Source organism: Lithobates pipiens, unplaced genomic scaffold, assembly GCF_037356315.1.
Source record: "Lithobates pipiens isolate NorthernLeopardFrog02 unplaced genomic scaffold, aLitPip1_a1.2 Scaffold_97, whole genome shotgun sequence".
NCBI lineage: Eukaryota > Metazoa > Chordata > Amphibia > Anura > Ranidae > Lithobates > Lithobates pipiens.
The window spans coordinates 333306-357374 of NW_027507920.1; the positions used below are offsets into that span (position 1 = coordinate 333306).

The following is a 24069-nucleotide window of genomic DNA, read 5'->3' on the forward strand; positions in this document are numbered from 1 at the left end:
GATGGGGACGCAGGGTGACATCATTGACTAAATATGAACTTTCACCATTTTCTAGAAACATTATACTTGGGGACGAGCTCACATTCAACCCAAACCCAAAATGTTTGCAGTTCGATGGATTGTTGGAACAAACTTGTTATATTTGCACAATTTGCCCATGCAAGTCCCCAGATGCTGTTTGTAAAGCAACCAGCAGGGGATCTGTCATTTAACAGCAGCAGCACTAAATGAAAGCTCCCTGGCTGGCTTCTGTTTGTAAACAAACCTTAATGGAGATGCAGGGTGACATTGACTAAATATGGTCATGACCATACTCTAGAAACATTATAATTAGGGATAAGCTTATGTTCTACACCAACCAGCAGGGGGTCCGTCATTTAACAGCAGCAGCACCTCCACCACTAAATGAAAGCTCCCTGGCTGGCTTATGTTTGTAAACAAACCTTAATGGAGATGCAGGGTGACATTGACTGAATATGATCATGGCTATACTCTAGAAACATTATAATTAGGGATAAGTGTATGTTCTACGCCAACCAGCAAGGGGTCTGTCATTTAACAGCAGCAGCACCTCCACCACTAAATGAAAGCTCCCGGGCTGGCTTCTGTTTGTAAACCAACCTTAATGGAGATGCAGGATGACATTGACTGAATATGGTCATGACTATACTCTAGAAACAGTATAATTAGGGATAAGCTTATGTTCTACACCAACCAGCAGGGGGTTTGTCATTTAACAGCAGCAGCACCTCCACCACTAAATGAAAGCTCCCTGACTGGCTTATGTTTGTAAACAAACCTTAATGGAGATTCAGGGTGACATTGACTGAATATGGTCACAACCATACTCTAGAAACAGTATAATTAGGGATGAGCTTATGTTCTACACCAACCAGCAGGGGTTCTGTCATTCAGCAGCAGCATCTTCACCACTAAATGAAAGCTCCCTGGCTGGCTTTTGTTTGTAAACAAACCTTAATGGAGATTCAGGGTGGCACTGACTAAATATGGTCATGACCACTCTCTAGAAACATTATAATTAGGAATAAGCTTATGTTCTACACCAACCAGCAGGGGTTCTGTCATTTAGCAGCAGCATCTCCACCACTAAATGAAAGCTCCCTGGCTGGCTTCTGTTTGTAAACAAACCTTAATGGAGATGCAGGGTGGCATTGACTAAATATGGTCATGACCATACTCTAGAAACATTATAATTAGGGATGAGCTTATGTTCTACACCAACCAGCAGGGGGTCTGTCATTTAACAGCAGCAGCACCTCCAACACTAAATGAAAGTTCCCTGGCTGGCTTCTGTTTGTAAGCAAACTAGATGGGGATGATTGTGGCACTTTACTGAAGACCTCAGCTGATCGAAGCCTTGTCATTAGTCAAGTGACCACCACCGGTGGAGTGCAGGCATGCCAGGAGAACGTCAACTATTTGTTTTTTTTCTCCTCTCAGTGGGATCTTCTCCTCCATGAATATATCTGGTGGTGGAGTAAGGTCCCATTATCTTTTTTAGAAAACAATGAAAGATCTGAAGATCTACTCACAGCCGACTCTGAGGACGGTCTGGTGCCGGAGATTCCAGGAAGATCCCTCAAAACAGGAATATAATCCATTGTGTGATATATTGAGGTTGTGTAAGACCAGAGAGGAGCCGTTCTGCTGGGAACTGTCAATGTCCGTCCCGTTTACAGTCCACGTGACGGGGAAGTCGAAGTCCAGAGACCCGCACTTTACCACCGCGTCTGAGCCCATCTTCTCGTACTGGAGGTGGGGATCTGTGGGAGATAAAATATCATGGCGTCACGTTAGAGGTCACTTTATTGGACACACAAACACAATTCATACCGTCTTCACAAATAATAGCCGTCAGGTGTTTGATATTTATTTCTTATGACCATGAGCGCCATCTAATGGTCGTAATGTGGTATTTTCCTGAACCACCCCGATCAGCAATTACAGCCTAATGGCCACTAGAGGGCACCCACCCTGAGAAATGTCATGCAGTCGTTTTGGTTGTATATGAAGGCAGGAAGTGGCTGCAAAGAGGCTGCGTGAGATCAGCAGCACTGAGATAGAACAAATGTTGGGGGGGGGGGGAAAAACAAGGATTTTATTTAAATAAAAATAATGGTTTGTGATATACAGAGTGCAAAGCAAACTTAAAGTTATCCATTCACATTGCTGCGCCTATGCACATGTTATGGACTTGGTGGCCTTTCTCTTTCATCTATCTCTCCAATTATCTTTCTTTCTTTGATCTACATCTTTATATCTATCTTTCTTTATTTGTATATTGCTTTCTATGTATCTTTCTTTCTTTTGTTCTTTGATCTATCTCGTTATCTTTATTTTTCTTTCTTTCTATCTTGATTTCTATTTACCTTTTGTTTTTCTTTCTTTTTCCTATATATCTTTCTCCCTTTCTATTTATCTTTCTCTCTTTCTATGTATTTTTTCTTTCTTTCTATGTATCTTTCTTTCTATTTATCTTTTTCTCTTTCTATGTATCTTTCTTACTTTCTTTGTATCTTTCTTTCTATTTAACTTTCTCTCTTTCTAGTTATCTTTCTTTCTATGTATTGTTCTTTCTTTCTCTCTTTGTATCTTTCTTTCTAGTTATTTTTCTTTCCATTTATCTTTCTCTCTTTCTATGTATCTTTCTTTGTATTTATCTTTCTTTCTTTATATTTATCGTTCTCTCTTTCAATGTATCTTTCTTACTTTCTTTGTATCTTTCTATCTAACTTTCTCTTTTTCTAGTTATCTTTCTCTCTTTCTATGTATTGTTCTTTCTTTCTTTCTTTCTTTGTATCTTTCTTTCTATCTAACGTTCTCTCTTTCTAGTTATCTTTCTCTCTTTCTATGTATCTTTCTTTCTCTTTATCGTTCTCTCTTTCTATGTATCTTTCTTTCTATTTATCTTTCTCTCTTTCTTTGTATCTTTCTTACTTTCTTTGTATCTTTCTTTCTATCTAACTTTCTCTCTTTCTAGTTATCGTTCTCTCTTTCTATGTATTGTTCTTTCTTTCTTTCTTTGTATCTTTCTTTCTATTTATCTTTCTCTCGTTTTATGTATCTTTCCTACCTTCTTTCTTTGTATCTTTCTATATAACGTTCTCTCTTTCTAGTTATCTTTCTATGTATCTTTCTTTCTTTTTTTGTATCTTTCTATGTATCTTTCTTTTTATCTTTCTTTCATTTTATCTTTCTTTCTATGCAGCTTTCTTTCTTTCTCTTTCTTCGTTTCTTTCTTTCTCTTTCTTTCTTTGTATCTTTCTTTCTATTTATCTTTCTTTCTTTCTATTATCTTTCTCTCTCTATCTATGCATCTTTCCTACTTTCTTTCTCTGTATCTTTCTTTCTATATAACTTTCTCTCTTTCTAGTTTTCTTTCTCTCTTTCTATGTATCGCTCTATCTTTCTATGTATCTTTCTTTCTTTCTTTATTTCTCTTTTCTTTCTTTCACAAAGAAAACTTAAAGTTATCCATTCACATTGTTCAGCCTGTGGGCATGCGCATGTTGTGGCCTTGGTGTGGTGCGGTGCCATTCGTTCTTTGTTGCACCTCTTTGTGTAGTTTGGGGTGTTGGGGGGGGGGGGCACTCTTTCAGCCAGGTGCCGCCTTAACACAAAGCACACTGACACACAACAACACACATCAGCACACATGTCGATGCGTCAAAAAAGTGTGAACCCCATTTAAATGAATACAATAAACAGGCTGTGTCTGTATTTGGCGCTCCTCTGAAATCTCTAAAAATGGTGATCAGATTACCCCCCCAAATATCCACGTGGCACTTCTCCCGCCGTACAGGACTGTGACCTGTTAGGAGAATCGGCACATCCCCGCGGTATCTGCAGGTAATAAGCCATATTGTGCCTGTACAGACAAGGTCTGGGACATTATTGTGCCCCCCGGGATCAGACGCTCAGCGCGCTCGGCACACAGCCTGGCAAATGGGAAAACCGTTCCCTCATTTACCTAAATGACCTGAACTACCACTCCAGGTGCCCATGCCGGGGGGGGGGGGGGGGGGGGTGCACGGCCTTAAAGGGAACCAGTCATGTGACAAACAAGACTATCATTACTGTTCTCGTAGAGTAATGCTGGTGACCCGGCCATCATGCTGAGCCTCCGGCTTCAATGCCGGCCCAGAACATGCAGATCGGGACATTCCAGTTGTCTCTGACTTTCCTCATCATCAGGTCAGAAACTCAGAAAGTGAGAACCTGAGATACTGAGGCCAGAGGATCAGCATGACAGCCAGGGGGCGACATTTCTAGAAGTATCTCTCTTCCTTTCATTACAAACATTACAAAGTAGTAATAGGAAAGGGAAATGATAATGAGAATCTACAGAGAGCCATCATTGGAATGTTATTGGGAGGGGCTTCAGATATTACATGATTGCTGTACCATATTTACTTTTCTCTTTATTTCATCTATCGCTCTAATTATCTTTATTTCTCTTTCTTTCTTTCTTTCTTTCTCTCTTGCTTTCTATTTTTATTTCTTTCTTTCTATGTATCTTTCTTTATATGCATCTTTCTTTTACTCTCTTTTTACTTTTTTTACTCTCTTTCTTTTACTCTCTTTTGTTCTCTATATCTTTCTTTCTTTCTTCCCTTTCTTTTTCTTTCTATGTATATTTCTTTCTTTTTTTCTTTGTATCTTTCTTTCTTCTCTTTAATTATTTTTCTTTCTCCCTTTCTTTTTCTTTCTATGTATCTTTCTTTCTTTTTAGTTTGTATCTTTATTTCTTCTTTTCTTTTTCTTTCTATGAATCTTTCTTTATATTTTTATTTTTGTATCAGTCTATGAATCTTGCTTTCATTTTGTTTCTTCCTTTTTCCTTCTTCCTTTCCTTGATTTTTCTTAAATTATATTTCTTTTTCTTTCCTTCTTTCTTTCTTTCTTTCTTTCTTTCTTTCTTTCTTTCTTTCTTTCTTTCTTTCTTTCATCTATCTCTTTAATTATCTTTCTTTATTTCATTCTATATATCTTTCTTTCTTCCTTTCCTTTCTTTTTATTTCTATGTATCTTTCTTTCTTATTTTCTTTGTATCTTTCTTTCTATTCTTCCTTTTTCGCTATCTTTCTCTCTTTCTTTCCTTCTTTCTTTCTTCTCTTTAATTATCTTTCTTCCTTTCTATGTATGTTTCTTTCTACCTTTTTTTTTCTTTCTATGTATCTTTTTTTTTTTTTTGTATCTTTCTTTCTATAAATCTTGCTTTCATTTTTTTCCCTTTACCTTCTTTCTTTTCTTCCTTCTCTCTTCTCTTTAATTATCTTTCTTTCTATGTATCTTTCTTCCTCCCTTTCTTTTTCTTTCTATGTATCTTTTTTTGTATCTTTCTTTCTTCCTTTCTTTTTCTTCTATCTCTCTATTTATTTTTATTCCTTTATGAATCAAGTATCTATCCATCTATCTATCTTTTGATGCTGTGTTGTAGATTTCTTTCTCTTTCTTTCTTAGTATCTCTTTGTCTCTCTATCTATCTATCTATCTATCTATCTATCTATCTATCTATCTATCTATCTATCTATGCGGTGCTGTGGATTTGGCCCCTGGAATTCAGTTGAAGGTTTCAGAGTTGTTAGCGGAGGAAGTCTCCAGTTTACACAGAATTAGGCTCTCTTTCATGTGGTCACAGAGGGAAGCTCTTGTGGCCAGTCTTTTCCTTTGACCTCTGACCCAGCCGGTTGACCCCTGCCCACGCACTAATCTGTTGTCACTGCTAAACTCCATGAATGATGGTCCCCAGAGAGAGAATAAAACCGGCACAGTCCTCAGGGACCTCCACATCATGTGTTGGGAAGAAACAAGCTGAGCAATCCAAAAGAATTAAACAAACAACTAAATTACTTCTGTGCGTGTCTACTGAAAACTGACCACAGGCCTCAATCCAACCAGACCGCACCAACTATTAAAGGGTCACTCCACCCCAAACTCAAGTTTCAGTGTTTTCTGGATGCTGGAGAAATTCCTGACTCTATTGGTAAGTCCCCACCATCCATGTGCTGAGTTCCTGGGTCTGTACATTGGCTGTTACAATTATGAGGGGTTTCCACCATCCATGTGCTGAGTTCCTGGGTCTGAACACCTGCTGTTCCAACTATGAGGGGTTCTCATCATTGCTGTACTGAGTTCCTGGATCTGTACACCTAGTGGGCCCATTATGAGGGTTTCATACCATCCCTGTGCTGAGTTCAAAGGTGTGTACACCTTCTGTGCCCATTATGAGGGGTCCCCACCATCCCTGTGCTGAGTTTCCGGGTCTGTACACCTTCTGTGCCCATTATGAGGGGTTCCCACCATCCCTGTGCTGAGTTCCCGGGTCTGTACACCTGCTGTGCCCATTATGAGGGGTTCCCACCATCCCTGTGCTGAGTTCCCGGGTCTGTACACCTGCTGTGCCCATTATGAGAGGTTCCCACCATCCCTGTGCTGAGTGCCCGGGTCTGTACACCTGATATGCCCATTATGAGGGGTTCCCACCATCCCTGTGCTGAGTTCCCGGGTCTGTACACCCGCTGTGCCCATTAGGAGGGGTTCCCACCATCCCTGTGCTGAGTTCCCGGGTCTGTACACCTGATGTGCCCATTAGGAAGGGTTCCCACCATCCCTGTGCTGAGTTCCCGGGTCTGTACACCCGCTGTGCCCATTATGAGGGGTTCCCACCATCCCTGTGCTGAGTTCCCGGGTCTGTACACCCGCTGTGCCCATTATGAGAGGTTCCCACCATCCCTGTGCTGAGTTCCCAGGTCTGTAAACCTGCTGTCCCCATCATGAGGAGTCCCCACCATCCCTGTGCTGAGTTCCAGGGTCTGTACACCTAGTCTGCCCATTATGAAGCGTTCTCACCATCGCTGCGCTGCGTTCCAAGGTGTGTACACCTGCTGTGCCCATTATGAGGGGTTTCCACCATCCCTGTGCTGAGTTCCTGGATCTGTACCCCTGCTGTGCCCATTACGAGGGGTTCCCACCATTCTTGTGCTGAGTTTCTTGGGTCTATACACCTTCTGTGCCCATTATGAGGGATTCCCACCATCCCTGTGCTGAGTTCCCGGTACACCTGCTGTGCCCATTATGAGGGGTTCCCACCATCCTTGTTCTGATGTGGCGTGAATCTGGAGATAACCCTCAAAGATATATACTGTATGTAAGGAATGTTAAATAGCCCACTCTGATCACTGGTTCGGCTTACCATCTGCTCCAAATGTGTGCTGCCCAAGGGCCCTCTGAGGCCTAGGAGCCTATTTATACTAGGTGGATGATGGAATCCCTCCAACAGTCTTGAAGACCTGGACATGACCCACTTCTAGCTGCCAATCCAAAGTCAAGCCCCATATCCTAACTTTCTTTCTTTCTTCTCGCTTCCTGGTTATATTTATTTTTCTTTGAATCTTTTTCTCTCTCTCTTTTTTTTTTATTTATCTTTCTTTGTATCTTTCTTTATTTCTCTTTCTCTCCTTATTTCTTTGTATCTTTCTTTCCATCTCTATTTCTTTCTTTGTATCCTTCTTTATTTCTCTCTTTCTTTCTTTGTATCCATCTCTCTTTTTTTTTTGCTATTTATTTTTCTTTGCATCTTTCACTTTCTTTCTTTGTATCTATATGTCTATTTATCTTTCTTTTTTTTGTTTGTTTCTTTTTTTCCTTTCTTTGCATGTATCTTTCTTTCTATGCATTTTTCATTATTTTTTTTTGTATGTATCTTTTTTTTCCTTCTTTCTATTTTTCTTTCATTGTATCTTTCTTTCTTTCTTTTTCTTTCTATTTCGCATTCTTTTTCTTTCTTTGTATATATGTAGCTTTCTTTTTTTTTCTATGTATCTTTCATTCTTTCTTTCTCTGTATCTTTTTTTTTTTCTTTTCTTTCATTGTATCTTTCTTTCTATTTTTCTTTCTATTGCACTTTCTTTCTTTGTCTGTGTATATGTATCTTTCTTTTTTCTATGTATCTTTCATTCTTTCTAAGCATCTTTCTTTCTCTTTTTCTTTCATTTTATCCTTATTTCTTTCTTTGTATCTTTCTTTTTTTTTTCTTTTTCGTTCTATTTATTTTTCTTTCTTTCTTGGCTGTGTACAGCTTAGTGATGATGTCACCTTTGTGGTTATTCTGTATGAGCGTTATATTTGTGGCCGGAGTTTGGCTTTATGGCTGAGCTACCCGACCCATATAAAACATTACAAGGAAAGTTTACTTTGTATCAGTTTCAAAATCACTTAGCCTGACATGAATACGATGACAACTAATAGCCGCTCCAATCTCTCATACCAATCCGCGTATTAAGAGCGCGATAATTAATAATCTTAATGTCCCCGCCATCTCTCCGATTCCTTTCTCAGTTAATTATAAGACGTCTTGCATTCCTGCCAGCTAATAGATCACAATGTTCTTTTTTTTTTTTTGCTCTCAACAAACGCAGAAGAGGGATCTATTAATTTGTTTTATTGTTAAAAGATGTTTGCTAACAGCCGCCAGTATAAACTCACTGCTTATCGACAGGCTGGAGACTTCATTTTTTTTTATTTTTATTTTTTTATTACTTGTTTCCAAAGAAAACTTTTATTGGTAGTGACAACCTCAGAAAACAGACGCCCTCTTAAAGCGATAAAGTCCCCAAATAATGCTGATTATAATTTTCTAGGCCCCCCCCCCCCCCTCAACATTCTTACAACATTTTAAATAAAACCTTTCTGTTTTCATTACATACTCTATTTAAGACCCTAGGATATCATCACTGTGTCTCTGTTATTCTCTATGCAGGAAGATCATGGCTGGTTTGAGGAGCCAGCAGGGTGCTGTACATAGATTCCCTAAAAAAACAAAACAAAAAAAAAAAAACCTATACAGCTATATCAGCTAAAAATTATCAGCCTAAAAAATAAAAAATAAAAATAAAAAATACCAAAATCATTGCTGCATGCTGGTCTAACCATTTGATGACAGGACGTTTCAACTACTTATGGACCGGAAGATTAACTCCCTTATTGACCAGGCCATTTTTTGCAGTATGGCACTTTCGACGCTTTAACTGACAATTGCACGGTCGTGCCACGCTGTACCCAAACAAAATTAACATCCTTTTTTCCCCACAAATAGAGCTTTCTTTTGGTGGTATTTGATCACCTCTGCGTTTTTTATTTTTTGCGCTATAAATAAAAAAAGAGAGACAATTTTGAAAAAAAATATATTATATATAATTATAATTTATATATATATATATATATATATATGTATATATTTATATAATATATTTTTTTACTTTTTGCTATAATAATTATACCCCCCCCCCCCCCAAAAAAAAAAAAAAAAATAATAATTCTTCATCCGTTTAGGTCAATATGTATTCTTCTACATATTCTTGATAAAATAATAAATAAGCATATATTGATTGGTTTGCACAAAAGTGCGCAAAAGTTATAGCATCTATAAAATAGGGGATATATTTTATGGCATTTTTATTATTTTCTTTTACTAGTGATAGCGGTGATCTGTGATTTTTAGCGGGACTGCGACATTGCGGCGGACAGATCGGACACTTTTGACGCGTTTTTGGGACCAGTGACATTTATACAGCGATCAGAGATAAAAATAGCCACTGATTACTGTATAAATGTCACTGGCAGAGAAGGGGGTTAACACTAGGGGGGTGATCAAGGGGTTAAGTGTGTTCCCGAGGGAGGTGTTTCTAACTGTATGGGGGGCCGGGTTGACTGGAGGAGGAGAGAGATAGCTGTTCCTGATCACTAGGAACAGCAGATCTCTCTCTACTCCCCTGTCAGAACGGGGATCTGTTTCTTTACATTGACAGATCCCCATTCTGCCTGTCTCTGGAGCGCTCACAGGTGGACATCGAGTTCGCCGGATCCGCTGGTTGGCCCCCTCCTCGCTCGTGAATGGGCGTGCGCCCACAAATCGCCGCGTACGTGCCTGATGTACAATAAAGGAGATTCGTGCAGGGGAGCCAACTTGCCGCAGGGTGGGCCGTAACTAGTTAATATGTACGTCAGTCAACAAGGGGTTCAATGGAACGGACACCCTTTTGGGAGTTAAGTTCTGATTTCAAGTTCTCTAAGCCCTGATGAAGGGGGGGGGGGGTGTGCTGCCCGGAAACGCGTTGGGTGTGTTATGTGATGTTGTTGACTCTTTGGTGCTCCTTTGAGTGACTTCCTAGAGAGGATCCTTGTATGATGGGAACAGCCTAGCCGGAGCCAGTGAGCTCATAAAATGAGTCTATTATATTTTTACTCTGAATAGATAGGTGCTTGAAGTCCCAACACTGCTTGGACAGGCTTTCTTAATAGGTAGGGATCAGGGTAGGGTTGGGTCAGGTTTAGGGATTTGGTTATCATAATACAAGGGACTGAATAATAAAATATAAAGGTGACAGTGCGGGGTCCCGGGAGACGCGTTGCATAGCTATACTAATAATGACTTGTCCTGGTCACATGACCAGCAGACGTCCCGCTAATTCATCATTAACCTCCGAGCCTCGTGACGCACACTCCACGCTAATAAGGTTAATGAATTATGTAAATGGTTCCTAATGATTGAATAGCTGTGTCACCATTGTAATAAGAAGTGGAGGGCGACCGCCACATCTATAAATATGTGGACAGCCCAGAGGTGAGCCTGGATCCTGTGTGATGGAGGATTCTTGGTATTTGTATGGAGTCTGCACAGTACTACTTCTCTTGTCCTGTATGCCGTGTGTAATTCTCGGTATCTGTTCTTATTCTGTATGTATGGACTCTGCACAGCACCACTTCTCTTCTCCTGTATGCCGGGTGTAATTCTCTGTATCTGTTCTAATTCTGTATGTATGGACTCTGCACAGCACCACTTCTCTTCTCCTGTATGCTGGGTGTAATTCTCTGTATCTGTTCTAATTCTGTATGTATGGACTCTGCACAGTACCACTTCTCTTGTCCTGTATGCTGAGTGTAATTCTCTGTATCTGTTCTAATTCTGTATGCATGGACTGTGCACAGTACCACTTCTCTTGTCCTGTATGCCGGGTGTAATTCTCAGTATCAGTTCTTATTCTGTATGTATGGACTCTGCACAGTACTACTTCTCTTGTCCTGTATGCCGGGTGTAATTCTCAGTATCTGTTCTTATTCTGTATGTATGGACTCTGCACAGTACTACTTCTCTTGTCCTGTATGCCGGGTGTAATTCTCGGTATCTGTTCTCATTCTGTATGCATAGACTGTGCACAGTACTACTACTCTTGACCTGTATCCCAGGTGTAATTCTCAATATCTGTTCTTATTCTGTATGCATGGACTGTGCACAGTACTACTACTCTTGTCCTGTATGCCGGGTGTAATTCTCAATATCTGTTCTTATTCTGTATGTATGGACTCTGCACAGTACCACTTCTCTTGTCCTGTATGCTGGGTGTAGCTCTCGGTATCTGTTCTATAGGGTGGCTCTGTTCTGGCACTCCAGTAGAAATGGCGGTTTTGGCGGTGGACGTGCCGCGTCTGGCGGATCTCTCCAGGAATGGCAGCAGGTTAGCGCTGAACCCGGCTCACATCTGTTCATCTCTTCATTAAATTGTCAGGCTAATTGTTTTCCTTGTCTGCGCAGCAGATTCACCTCCTCTGGGGAAACGGAAACAAGTGCGCCGGTTCAGGCAGAGACGCTTTACGAGATAAGAGATATGGAGGGAGCAGATAAGAGTCGGCGTTCAGCTGAAGAGATGCCAGGTCCCCCGGGGGAGGGGCACTCCGCACACAACTATCCTGGGGCTTCACATTACAGGCCTGCTAATGTCATCTGCCGCCATCCCCGGCACACTCCATACCTGGGGGATCGTCCCTGGAATTATATAAAACACAATCCACCTGCACAGCTCATTCCTGATTCATATTGTGTTTTGATGTTTCATTATCTGGTTATATTATCTTCACTTAAAGTGTATGTTCATAGTTCAATCCATAATTTATGGCCACTGTCATGGTCAGGGGTCAGGCTCGGAGACCAGTAGCTATTGTGACAGAGAGGCCCCCACCAACCAGCAGGATGAATACACATGTTGGTTACCCAGACGGAGGACACGGGCTCAACTGAGATGCAGGATTTAAGCACTAACCAGTGTTCACCAGAGCTCCTGAAGGCGGAGATGGGTTCTGCTGTGTGTTAGTACCAGGTTGTGGGCCTCAGGATCGTCCCACCAGGAGGTTAACAAGCCAGGGTCCAGTAGCAGACATAGCAGGTAGGGATCAAGCAAAAGCATAGTCAGTAAAAAAGCCAAAGGTCAGTGGGAGTAGTGGGAGGTTGGCATTAAAGCGGGATTCCGCTGCTGATTTTTTTTTATTTTTTTACCTGGTGGGCGATTCCTAAGGTGTCTTTGTAGTCACGATCGGCGTCTTTTTAACCCCTACGTGACGATTTAATTTCTAAGGATAACTTTTAAAAATGCAGTCCCGCGGTTTCCATTTTCACTGTGGGCGTTTGAAGCCCACAAGCATTTACTTCCTGGATGCGATGACGCTGTGCTCCCAGCATCCACCGCTCCATCTCGCGCATGCTCATTGCTCATTCGCTCAATTGCTCATGCGCATGCCTCGTGTGCTATAGTGGTAATGGCAGATACAACTGCCTGCCCACTTTGAAAATGGCAATTTCGGACACGCCCCCTCATCACGTGACCGGCATCCTCCTTCCGAAATCTCACGAGATTTCGGCATTACTGTGTATCCCACGGATTCTTAGGAAATAGCTAAAATAGTTCCCAGGGATCATTGCGAAGCCGATAAACACGCCTACTCCCACGGGAGGAGAGCCCGGAAATGGGCATAAAGATTACAGATATAAGGTAAATACTGCATATTATTTTATTTCAATGGTCATATCTGCATCTATGGTCCAAAGCGATTTGGATAAGATGAACTTGCAATTTTGTGTACAAAACCGCTTTAAGCAGAAGTAGTCAAGGAACAAGTCAAAGGTTGGTAACAAGTGGTTGCAGGTTGGCATCAAGCAGAAGCATAGTCAGGGAACAAGCCAAAGGTCGCTAACAAGTGGTTGCTGGTGGGTATCAAGTAGAAGCGTAGTCAAGGAACAAGCCAAAGGTCAGTAACAAGTGGTTTCAAGTTGGGATCAAGCCTAATCATAGTCAAGGAACAAGCCAAAGGTCAGTAACAAGTGGTTTCAGGTTGGGATCAAGCAGAAACATAGTCAGGGAACAAGCCAAAGGTCGCTAACAAGTGGTTGCTGGTGGGTATCAAGTAGAAGCGTAGTCAAGGAACAAGCCAAAGGTCAGTAACAAGTGGTTTCAAGTTGGGATCAAGCCTAATCATAGTCAAGGAACAAGCCAAAGGTCAGTAACAAGTGGTTTCAGGTTAGGATCAAGCGTAATCGTAGTCAAGGAACAAGCCAAAGGTCAGTAACAAGTGGTTGCAGGTTGGGATCAAGCGGAAGAGTAGTCAAGGAACAATCCAAAGGTGGTTGCAGTTTGGGATCAAGAAAAGCATAGTCAAGGAACAAGACAAAGGTCGATAATGAGTGGCTGCATGTTGGGATCAAGTGGAAGCGTAGTCAAGAAATAAGCCAAAGGTCAGTAGCAAGTGGTTTCAGGTTGGGATCAAGGGAAAGCATAGTCAAGGAACAAGACAAAGGTCGGTAATGAGTGGTTGCAGGTTGGGATCAACTGGAAGTTTAGTCAAAGGAACAAGTCAAATGTTGGTAACGTGGTAGTGGAGATAAGGACAGCTGCAGGTAAGCAAAGGTGGAAAATATTTGCTATAGAGAGAGCACAATAATCTGGCAAACAAGAATTGAAGAGACATGGCTTAAAACAGGAAGTTCATGGGAGGAGCAAGGAGCTCAAGTTTCACCAGAAAAATTAGACAAAGCAAGATTATCCTAAGAGCCTAAGAGATCTTACAAGGAGCCAACCAGCATCTCAGGTGGCACAGCGAGAAGAGCCACAGTTAGAAACACAGAGTTCGCAAGGTTTTACAGCCACATTTAGAAGAGCTCATTTACACATGCCATATAAATTTAATTATCAGAGATGCATTTAAATGACCTTTGTGGTTTGTTTTTATTGGCTGACACATGACCACTATACCCCCTCTTCTTCTCCGAGCCCCTAGGGGTGTGGGGTGGTGTCTGTCAGGTTCTGCAAGAGTGGGCAGGGAGCATGTCAACACATTGGCTGACTATAGGACTACAGGCAAGTTTTGCAATAACAAGACATCCTGTAGGTCCTATTGGATGAATAAGAAATGGAGTACATGGCAGAAAATCTGACTATGGCAAATACAAGCATTTCATGTGTTGGCAAGGCATCCTGTAGGTCCTATAGAAAGAAGGGGGGGCAGGGGGCGTGGTGGCAAAGCTGATACAGCAGATACAGGTATCCTGTGCATCAGGAAGGCATCTTCTATGTGAGGATGAAGGAACAGGGAGTGGTGACAAAGCTGACTATGGTACTACAGAAAATTGTGCGTGAACAGGGCATATTGTACATCCTATGGGAAGAAGGCAGAACAAGGGGCATGGCCGCACAGCTTACTGCAGGAGATATAGGCATGCCATGTATTGTAACAGGATGTTGTTGCAAAGCTGACTAGGGGAGATACAGGCATGCTGTGTGTCAGTAAAGTGTCCTGTAAATCCTATGAGAATAAGAAGGAATCAGGTGCATGGAGACAAAGCCAACTCCCAAAGATACTGGCACACGATGCATTTGTAAGGCATCCTGTAGGTCCTATAGGAAGAAGGAATGGAGAGCATAGTGGCAAAGCTGACTACAGAGGTACAGGCATGCAATTTGTTCCCAGTGTGTCCTCTAGGTCCTGTGGTAAGAAAAAAGAACAGGGCTTGGTGGCAAAGCAGACTACCGGAGATACCAGAATGCGAAGCTTCAGCAGGGCATCTTGTAGGTCCTATAAATAGAAGGAATGGGGGCATAGCGACAAAGTCAACTATGGGAGATACAGGGACATTGTGCATCAGTATTTCATCCTGTAGGCCAGGGGTCTCAAATTGGTGGCCCTCCAGCTGTTGCAGAACTACAAGTCCCATGAGGCATTGCAAGGCTGACAGTTACAAGCATGACTCCCAGAGGCAGAGGCATGATGGGACTTGGACTTGTAGTTTTGCAACAGCTGGAGGGCCGTCAGTTTGAGACCCCTGCTGTAGGCACTATGGCTGCCTTTCTGAAGGCGACAGGCATTGTCTGGCCTTGGTGTCTCTGAAAGGTAGCTGATTCTGGAGTATCATCTTGTTGTTCTGGGCGGTGTAGATGACCCATTCAAGGATCTCAGCTGTAAATTCCAGGATGGTACTCCAGGATCACAAATATTTTGGAGGCACTATGGCCACCCTTTTCAAGGTGAGAAACATCGTCTGGCCATAGTGGCTCTAAAGCGATGGTGATTTTGGAGTATCTTCTTCTTGTTGTGGGCAGTGTAGATGGCCAGTTTGAGGATCTCTGCTGTAAATTTCAGGATGGTACTTCAGGATCACCAAGGTTTCGGAGTCACTATGGCCCTCTTCTCAAGGTGTCTCTGAGACATTGGTGATCGTGGAGTAACTTCTTGATGTTTTGGGCAGTGTTGCTGACCAGCTTGAAGAATCTCAGCCATAAACTCCTGGATGGTGTATCAGGACCACCAATGTTTCGAAGACCCTATGGTCACCCTTATCTAGGCGACAGATATCGTCTGGCCATAGTGGCTCTGAAGCGATGGTGATTTTGGAGTATCTTCTTCTTGTCCTGGGCAGTGTAGCTGGCCAGTTTGGCAATCTCAGCAGTAAACTCCAGGAAGGTACTTTAGGATCACCAACGTTTCAGAGACACTATGGGGCTCATTTACTGAAACTGGAGCGTACAAAATATGGTGCAGCTGTGCATAGAAACCAATCAGCTTCCAGGTTTTATTGCCAAAGCTTAATTGAACTGAAGGTAGAAGATGATTGGCTACCATGTACAGCTGCACCAGATTCTGTGTGCACCAGTTTTAGTCAATCTCCTCCTATAACTGCCTTTCTCAAGATTGTCCGGCCATAGTGTTTCCGAAACATTGATATCTTCTGTGTGCTAAAAATGATGTTATTGCAATCAAGACCTCAATAAAGATTCAAGGTCTTTACCTCTTGGTATGCTGGCCATTTTTGCTCCTTGGGTTCTACAGTTTTGCCATTGGCCGTGCACCAGTTTTGACATTTAAAGGTATGGTGCAGGATGGATTTTTTTTGTTTAGATACTTCAGGATTGTAACTAGATAGACAGAAGCTTTGGCCCTCACCCGCTCCCTGAGCAGATGGTGAATACGATCAACCGGGAAGAGCCAACCATCACAGGATGGTTGGGTCTTGGCTTTAGCCCAAACCTTACCGTCTTGTTTCTAGACATCATCACGATCCGTTTGTATCTCCAAACAAGAAAAACCTTAACTTTCTGTAGCGCCGGGCTCCTGAAGAGCACACGCTATGTGTTTTTCAAAATTAAACTTTACCCAAACTACAGTTTGGTTTGGGTCTATTTGCCTAAATTAGACTTCTGTATCAGTCTAACTGGACTGTGAGATGTTCAGCCTGGCCACAGGGGGCACTATCTCTTGTGGCAGGTGTGGAACTATGGTCTGGTCAGGCGCTTAAGTTACTCTCTTTCGGAGGCAGGTCAGTGGGAGTGGCCCTTTCGCTGTGGGTACTTAAGATGCAGACCTCACGTGGTTCGGGGTCCCGGTCCAGTATGATGTGCTGATTACATGGTCCTGGTCCTCCTGACCAGCCCCCAGGAAGGCTATGGCCTGGGGTGCGGATCCACCCGACTTTAATGCCTTGGGGCTGAGGTGGTTGGGTGCCGTCTCCAGTTCGGGAGAGACCCAGTGGACTCTTTAGAAGAACACCTCGTATGGGTTGGTTTTCTTAACAAGAGCCTGGAAGGGCTGAAGTTACCGAAAGAATCCGGTCTTGTGGATATCGCCAAGCAGGCTGAGAGATCCAGGTATCCGACAAGTGTTCTACAGCTTAGTTTCCCTACATGTTCTGCAACAACGTCTGTGACAAAGACTTTGTTCCTGAGTAAGCACCTTGTTGGCTGCTAGGCCTTGTGAGAGAGGGACTGTCCAACCTGAGTGATCATCCAGCTGCGAATGGCTATTCTCTGGATGCAGTCAAAGTAAGAAAGTTCTTCAACTTTTTTTGGACTTTGACATTGAGAGTATCTGAACTTCCTTTTCCAACCCTCTGATCCCAAGTTAAAAGATTGTTCAATGGTTTGAGTTTTTGCAAATAAAATCCATTCAAGCGGATCTATTGTCAGTCTCAAGTTACTGGGTCATCTAGTTTCATAGTTACCGTATTTGCCGCTGTATAAGACGACCGGGCATATAAGACGACCCCCTAATCTTACTGTTGTTTAAGCATTTTTTTCTTGTACTTCCAAGGCTTCCGACGCTTGATATTCCGTCCTTCTTGTTGGAGCAGGAGCTGGCGCCATATCCTTCTTCCTGCTTTTGCTGGAACCAATCACGGCGAGCGATGTATTCTATTAATGAATACAAAGCCTGCTTGGATTGGCAGAGGCTGTATCATCATCAGCCCGCGCCTCTGACTCTCAAAGCCAATCCGAGCAGGCTACAGAGTAGCCTGCTCGGATTGGCAGAGGTTGTTGCTCCAATCCGAGCAGGCTCTGTGTTCATTTGAATACATCGCTCGCTGGGATTGGCTGAGCGGTATATACTGTATGTAGCCGAACATACAGTATTACCGAACCCTCAGCAGGCATCGGAGGGGCTGATCCGGCGTATAAGACGACACAAGATTTTCGGCCAGTTTTTTTAAGTGTAAAAGGTCGTCTTATACGCCGGCAAATACGGTAGTAAGGTTGAATAATAAAGACACCAGTCCATCCAGTTCAACCTGAGTGAGTGTCTACAATTGTCTCTATCCTTGTACATTGCACACTCACATCGGTCCCTACCCTCAAGGAGCCCACAATCCAAGGTCCCCATTCATATACTAGGGGTCAATTTTGGACAGAAGCCAATTAACCTACCTGCATGTCTTTGGATTGTGGGAGAAAACCGGAGTACCTGGAGGAAACCTGCACAGGGAGAACATGCAAACTCCAGGCAGGTAGTGTCGTGGTTGGGATTCAAACCAGCGACCCTTGTTACTGCTAGGCGAGAGTGCTAACCACTACACCACTGTGCCGCCCTCTACCATGGGACATCCACTAGACGTGCCACAAGGAGAACGGAAGGTAACTGTAAGCCCTAAAATAACCAGCGGCTCCTTCGGGGGTTAGTGCTACATTTCTATTAACCGTAGGCCTACAAAGAGTTAACTTGCGGATGCATCTAAGGAATAATCACATCAGGTGACTGGGACCCTTCACCTGCGCCCCCCGGAGGAAGCCCAAGACTCATTTGCCAGTGGCCCTGTTAATGTAGAAGAGCCGCATAGCTGATGTGACTGTCAGATGCGGTATGATTATATCCAGATTCCTATTATTCATGTGTCACAATGTGACAGCGGCAGTCTCTGATTCTTCCTCTACAGCAGCACTGCGTCCCCAATGACAGGACGATCCTCCGTCTGCTGGATGAAGGGGCTGGAAAGGTGACATCCACTGCCAGGAAATATTCAGATTGCCATTGCCTGTCTGCTGTGTTACATCAAGGTGTTTACTATTACTACGAGACCATTGATGTTGAATAGTGAAGACCGGTCATGGTTGCCAGGGATGGGGGAGGAGGTAAGGCTTCCTCTGGATCAAGACAGGCTGTACTTGACAATCCCATGTCTTTTATTGAACCTAGTTCTGTTAAAATCTTTTTTTCCCTGGGTCAATTCTTAACTCTTCCCTATTCGTACTATCCATAGCGTGACTCTGAGACTCCGTACGACTGAGACGCCATCATTGAAAGAACTGAAATAAGGGGAGGTGAGCCTGGGCCAGGGACAGGGAGACTGACAAGACATGGTCAGATGATGCTGGACGTCCTCCAGCCAGGAAATGAACTGGGCTCTATCTGATTTGCTGCAGCTTATAATGCACATTGTGAGAAGCTCACAGTGTGCAGAGAAATTAAAGTGAGCAATTTCAGCCCAGGAGAGGAGGCAGTACAACTGTACAAGACTGAAGGGAAGGCCGGAGGTCAGGTCTGAACCTTAAACATTACTCTAATGCCGCGTACATACGATCAGAATTCTCGTGGGAAAAAGCTCTGATGGTTTTCCCGACAGAATTCGGCTCAAGCTGTCTTGCCTACACACGGTCACATCAAATTCCGATCGTTTATAACGCGGTGACGTACAACACGTACGACGTGACTAGAAAAAGGAAGTTCAATAGCCAGTAGCCAATAGCTTCCGTCTCGTAGTTGAATCTGAGCATGCGTGATTTTTGGCGTGTCGGAATTGCATACACACGATCGGAATTACCGATAGAAAGTTTTTCCGTCAGGAAAATTTAGAACATGCGATCAATTTATGGCTGGCGGAAATTCGGACAGCTAAATTCCGATGGAGCGTACACACGGTCGTATTTTCCAATGAAAAGCTCTCATCGGTCTTTTTCTGTCCGGAATTCCGATCGTGTGTTCGCGGCATTACACGCTACATGAAATTATCATTGACAGCCAAGTAGTATACCGCATACTATGCAAAGTGGCCCGCCAGGCCACTTCGTATGGCCCTCGCACCCAGGGCTTTTTTTCCAGCAGGAACGTGGTGGAACTCTCTTCCGCCATCTCTGGCTTTCGCCCTCTGCTCCCCACTGTCTCTTGTAAGAAAGCTTTCGCCTTAGCGGCTCGCAGAGATCCCTGCCAGCCCTGAACATACTCATGGCGGAGACAGATGGCGACCAATTATCTCCATGCAAGTGTGAAAGAGAAGAGGAGCAGCCTACACTGCTGGGTGGTACTAGAACCAGGCCAGGTAATTGAGATGTGAGGAAGCTTTTGGGGGCGGGGGTGAGATGTGTGCAGAGGTGGGGGATGGGGCAGAGTGGTGCAGAGGTCAGAACTGAGGAGGAGGGGCAGAGGTAAGTTGTGGACAACCTGTGAAACAGACCTGAAAACTGCACTCTGTGCATAGCACACCCCTAGACCATGCACACTGTATGTAGCCCACTCCTCAACCCTGCATTCTGTATGTTGCACGCTCCAGAACTCTGCACTCTGTACATAATGCACCCCTGAACTCTGCAGTCTGTATATATTGCACTCCTGAATCCTGCACTCTGTATGTTACACCCTCCTCGTCCTCGCAGTTTGTACACAGCATACCCCCGAACTCTGCACTCTGTACGCTGTGTACTCCTGCACTCTGCACTCTGTATGTAGCTCCCTCCTTAACCCCGCACTCTGTACACAGCATGCCTCTGAACTCTGCACTCTCTATACCACATATTCCTGAACTCTGCACTCTGTATGTAGCACACTCCTTAACCCCCACACTCTGTACACAGCACACCCCTGAAATCTGCATGCCGCGTACTCCTGAACTCTACACTCTGTACACAGCGCACCCCTTAACCCAGCATTCTGTACATAGCGCACTTCTGAATTCTGCACTCTGTTCAAAACAGATGCCTGAACTCTGTACTCTGCACACCACATACTCCTGAACTGTGCACACTGTACATAGCGCACTTCTGAACTCTGCATACATAGGCCGCGTACACACGGGCGGATTGTCTGCCCAACTAAGTTCGTCAGACAATCCGACAGACAGTCCGTTCAACTTTTGAATGAACGGACTTGACCACACACGATGAACAGACAGTCCGCTGAAAGCTTGCGCGATGACGTGTACAGCACGTACGACGGGACTAGAAATACGACGTCCAATACACTGCAATGCAACCTTCGGCCGTGTAAATCCTTTCTGAGCATGTGCCATACTTAGTCCGTCCAACTTGCCCACACACGAGCGGACTGTCCGCTGAAACCAAGTTTGGACGGACAAAATTACGGAAATTCCGAAAAAGACTTAGTCCGTCAGACAGTCCGCTGAAAAAGTCCGCTGAAGCCCACACACGAGCGGATTGTCTGCTGAAACACGTTTCAGCGGACTAAGTTGGACAGACAATCCGCCCGTGTGTACGCGGCCATAGTCTTACTGATACAATTGGCCTTTTGAGGGCAACCATAATACTGATGCAGCCTGCGATGAAATTGGGTTTGTCAACCCTGCAGTATATTTTCACACCAACAACTCCGCCATCAGAACATTAACATTCCCATAAACCAGAGTCCTCCAAGGCCAAACATCTGTGGGAACTATCAATCTCCTAGTCATGTGATCAAATGCCAAGGCTCTACTTTATGGACCTTAGTTGGAGGGACTTAGAGGCTGGAAGCTTAGGTACCTTTAAAAACCAAGCAGCTCTGATCCTCTCCTTTGTCCTCCATGCTTTTTTCAGCAACATTTAAAGGAGGAGCTGGCCTTTGGGGAAAGAACCACAGAGGGTCACTATGAAAGAAACACATATTCTTGTGCCCTTACCCCACGCTCTCCTACCTGCCAACAGAATTTGCCAGAGAAAGGGTTAAACCATTGAGTATATGCTGACCCCTCCGTCGCCTAATCAGCACTGCGGTGTAGCTGCCTGAGAGGTAATTAGTTTGGCTCCAACGCTGTCCATTTCAATTCATGCCAGCTCTTGTCTGGCAGAGCCAATCAATAGGTGAGAAGAGAATGGCGGCTTCTTTGTGACACGGCCCCGTGTTTTATGTCAAGATGTGAAGATGGAAAAGCTCAGCTCATCAGCTGCGCCGCAGATGGGAAAATCCCGCTGGGGCTCATCACGCTGTCACCGAGCTTATTGAGAGAAGCATCAGAGATGTGGAGAGTCCAATCCTCCAAAGAGGCCCGTCCCTGGAGACCGGCGGGGCCATGCTGGAAGGGAACAGCGAAGACAAACACCGGCGGTGATAATGAGAGGTGTGTCGGCATGGTCTGCAAAAGTTTTTAAGGTTGTCTAGGCTTGAAGTAGAATCACAAATAACACCAAGGAGGTGATAAATAATTTATCACAGAGAAGAAAGGGCTAAATATACTGCTGCAACATGTGTACAGGAATCATTTCACGTACTGGAAGATCTGGAAATGATGCCTGTGCTCCCCTGGCTGCATAGAACAAAGGTTATTGCTCTTCAGAAAAATGTTGTGAGACCCCTTGTCTCACCTTGTCCCACCCCTTGTCTGTTCTTTGAGCTACTAGTGGACAATGCTACCTGGGTAATGCCCGCACTGAAATCTCACATTGCTATAGACCAGTGATGGTGAACCTTGGCACCCCAGATGTTTTGGAACTACATTTCCCACGATGCGCACCTACACTGCAGTGTGCATGAGCATCATGGGAAATGTAGTTCCAAAACATCTGGGGTGCCAAGGTTCGCCATCACTGCTCTAGACTCACATGAGTTCCTTCAATCTCAACAATCATCTGTATAGCATAAGAAGGAGGTCAAAGAGTCACTTTTTGGCATTGCCCAGCCCCTTGCCTGTTCCCTGAGCTACTAGTGAACATCTCTCTACTGGTGATGCCCACACTGAGTTCTCTAGTTGCTGTAGACCCTCATAAATGCCTTTTCGTTTTTTTTAGCCGGGGGTCTCCAAATAAATTGAGGCCTCGGGCCCCCGGATCAGGCTCTTTGCTTGCCTTCTTTCCACCCCTTGGGGCACTATTCCATCCACTGACACCAACAATGGGGAATCATTCTTGTTGTTGACACCGACAATAAGGGCACTATTCCTTCAACTGACACCATCAAAAGGGCACAATTTCCTACCATTGACACCATCGACGGGGCACTATTCCTCCCAATGACACCATAGATATGGTATTGTTTACTCCCACTGGACACCTGAACATCTTTTACTCCCAGTGGCCCTAGTCTGGCCCCCTAAACTGACCAAACAGAAAAATGGCCCTTTGTTTAGAAAGTTAGAAGACACCCTACTTTATAGCATAAGGTGAAGGGCAAAGATTTACCCTGGATCACTGCACCGCTCCTGCCTTTTTTCTGAGCCACTGTACTGGTGATGCCTACACTCAGGCCGCGTACACACAGGCGGACTGTCTGACGGACTTGGTCCGCTGAAACGTGTTTCAGCGGACAGTCCGCTCGTGTGTGGGCTTCAGCTGACTTTTTCAGCGGACAGTCTGGCGGACTAAGTCTTTCGGAATTTCCGTAATATTGTCCGTCCAACTTTGGTTTCAGCGGACAGTCCGCTCGTGAGTAGGCAAGTTGGACGGACTAAGTATGGCGCATGCTCAGAAAGGATTTACACGGCGGAAGGTTGCATTGCAGTGTATTGGACGTCGTATTTCTAGTCCCGTCGTACGTGCTGTACACGTCATCGCGCAAGCTTTCAGCGGACTGTCTGTTCATCGTGTGTGGTCAAGTCCGTTCATTCAAAAGTAGGACGGACTGTCTGTCGGATTGTCTGACGGACTTAGTTGGCCAGACAGTCCGCCCGTGTGTACGCGGCCTTAGCCTACTCCTTCATGCCAACCCAGCAAAATATCTCCCCTTTCCTCCAATTAGCTTCATGACTTTGTTGTGTGGCCAAGGACTTACTATGCGTCACTGTCCCACCCCTCGTCTGTTCTTTGAGCTACCAACGAACAACAATATGCCTTTAAAGCCCCACACAGAGCTCTCTCATTGCTGCAGACCCGCATAAATACCTTTCTATCCCAACAATCAGCATAAGGAGGAGGTCAAAGAGTTACTTTGTAACTGCTCTGCCCCTTGTCTGTTCTTTGAGCTACTGGCCAGTGGCCAACATGCGCTCCCAGTCTCTAATATCCTAGACCATCTCCTGTAGTCTGTCTGCAGTCTCTGACCATCACCTGTAGTATGTCTGCAGTCTCTGACCATCTCCTGTAGAATGTCTGCAGTCTCTGACCATCTCCTGTAGTATGTCTGCAGTCTCTGACCATCTCCTGTAGTATGTCTGCAGTCTCTGACCATCTCCTGTAGTATGCCTGCAGTCTCTGACCATCACCTGTAGTATGTCTGCAGTCTCTGACCATCTCCTGTAGCATGTCCACAGTCTAAGGC

The 24069-nt window shown here is 44.1% G+C and overlaps 1 protein-coding gene across 6 annotated transcripts in view; it reads right to left on the reverse strand.

Annotated features, from left to right (window-relative positions):
* The window catches only part of CNTFR (ciliary neurotrophic factor receptor), a 756323-nt gene that overhangs the window by 251334 nt on the left and 480920 nt on the right, over positions 1–24069 (reverse strand). For all 6 annotated transcript variants that reach the window (XM_077474629.1, XM_077474624.1, XM_077474626.1 and 3 more), the window contains one exon: positions 1554–1784. In XM_077474629.1, the coding sequence (XP_077330755.1) occupies positions 1554–1784 (231 nt within the window). The remainder of the gene's footprint in view (positions 1–1553; positions 1785–24069) is intronic.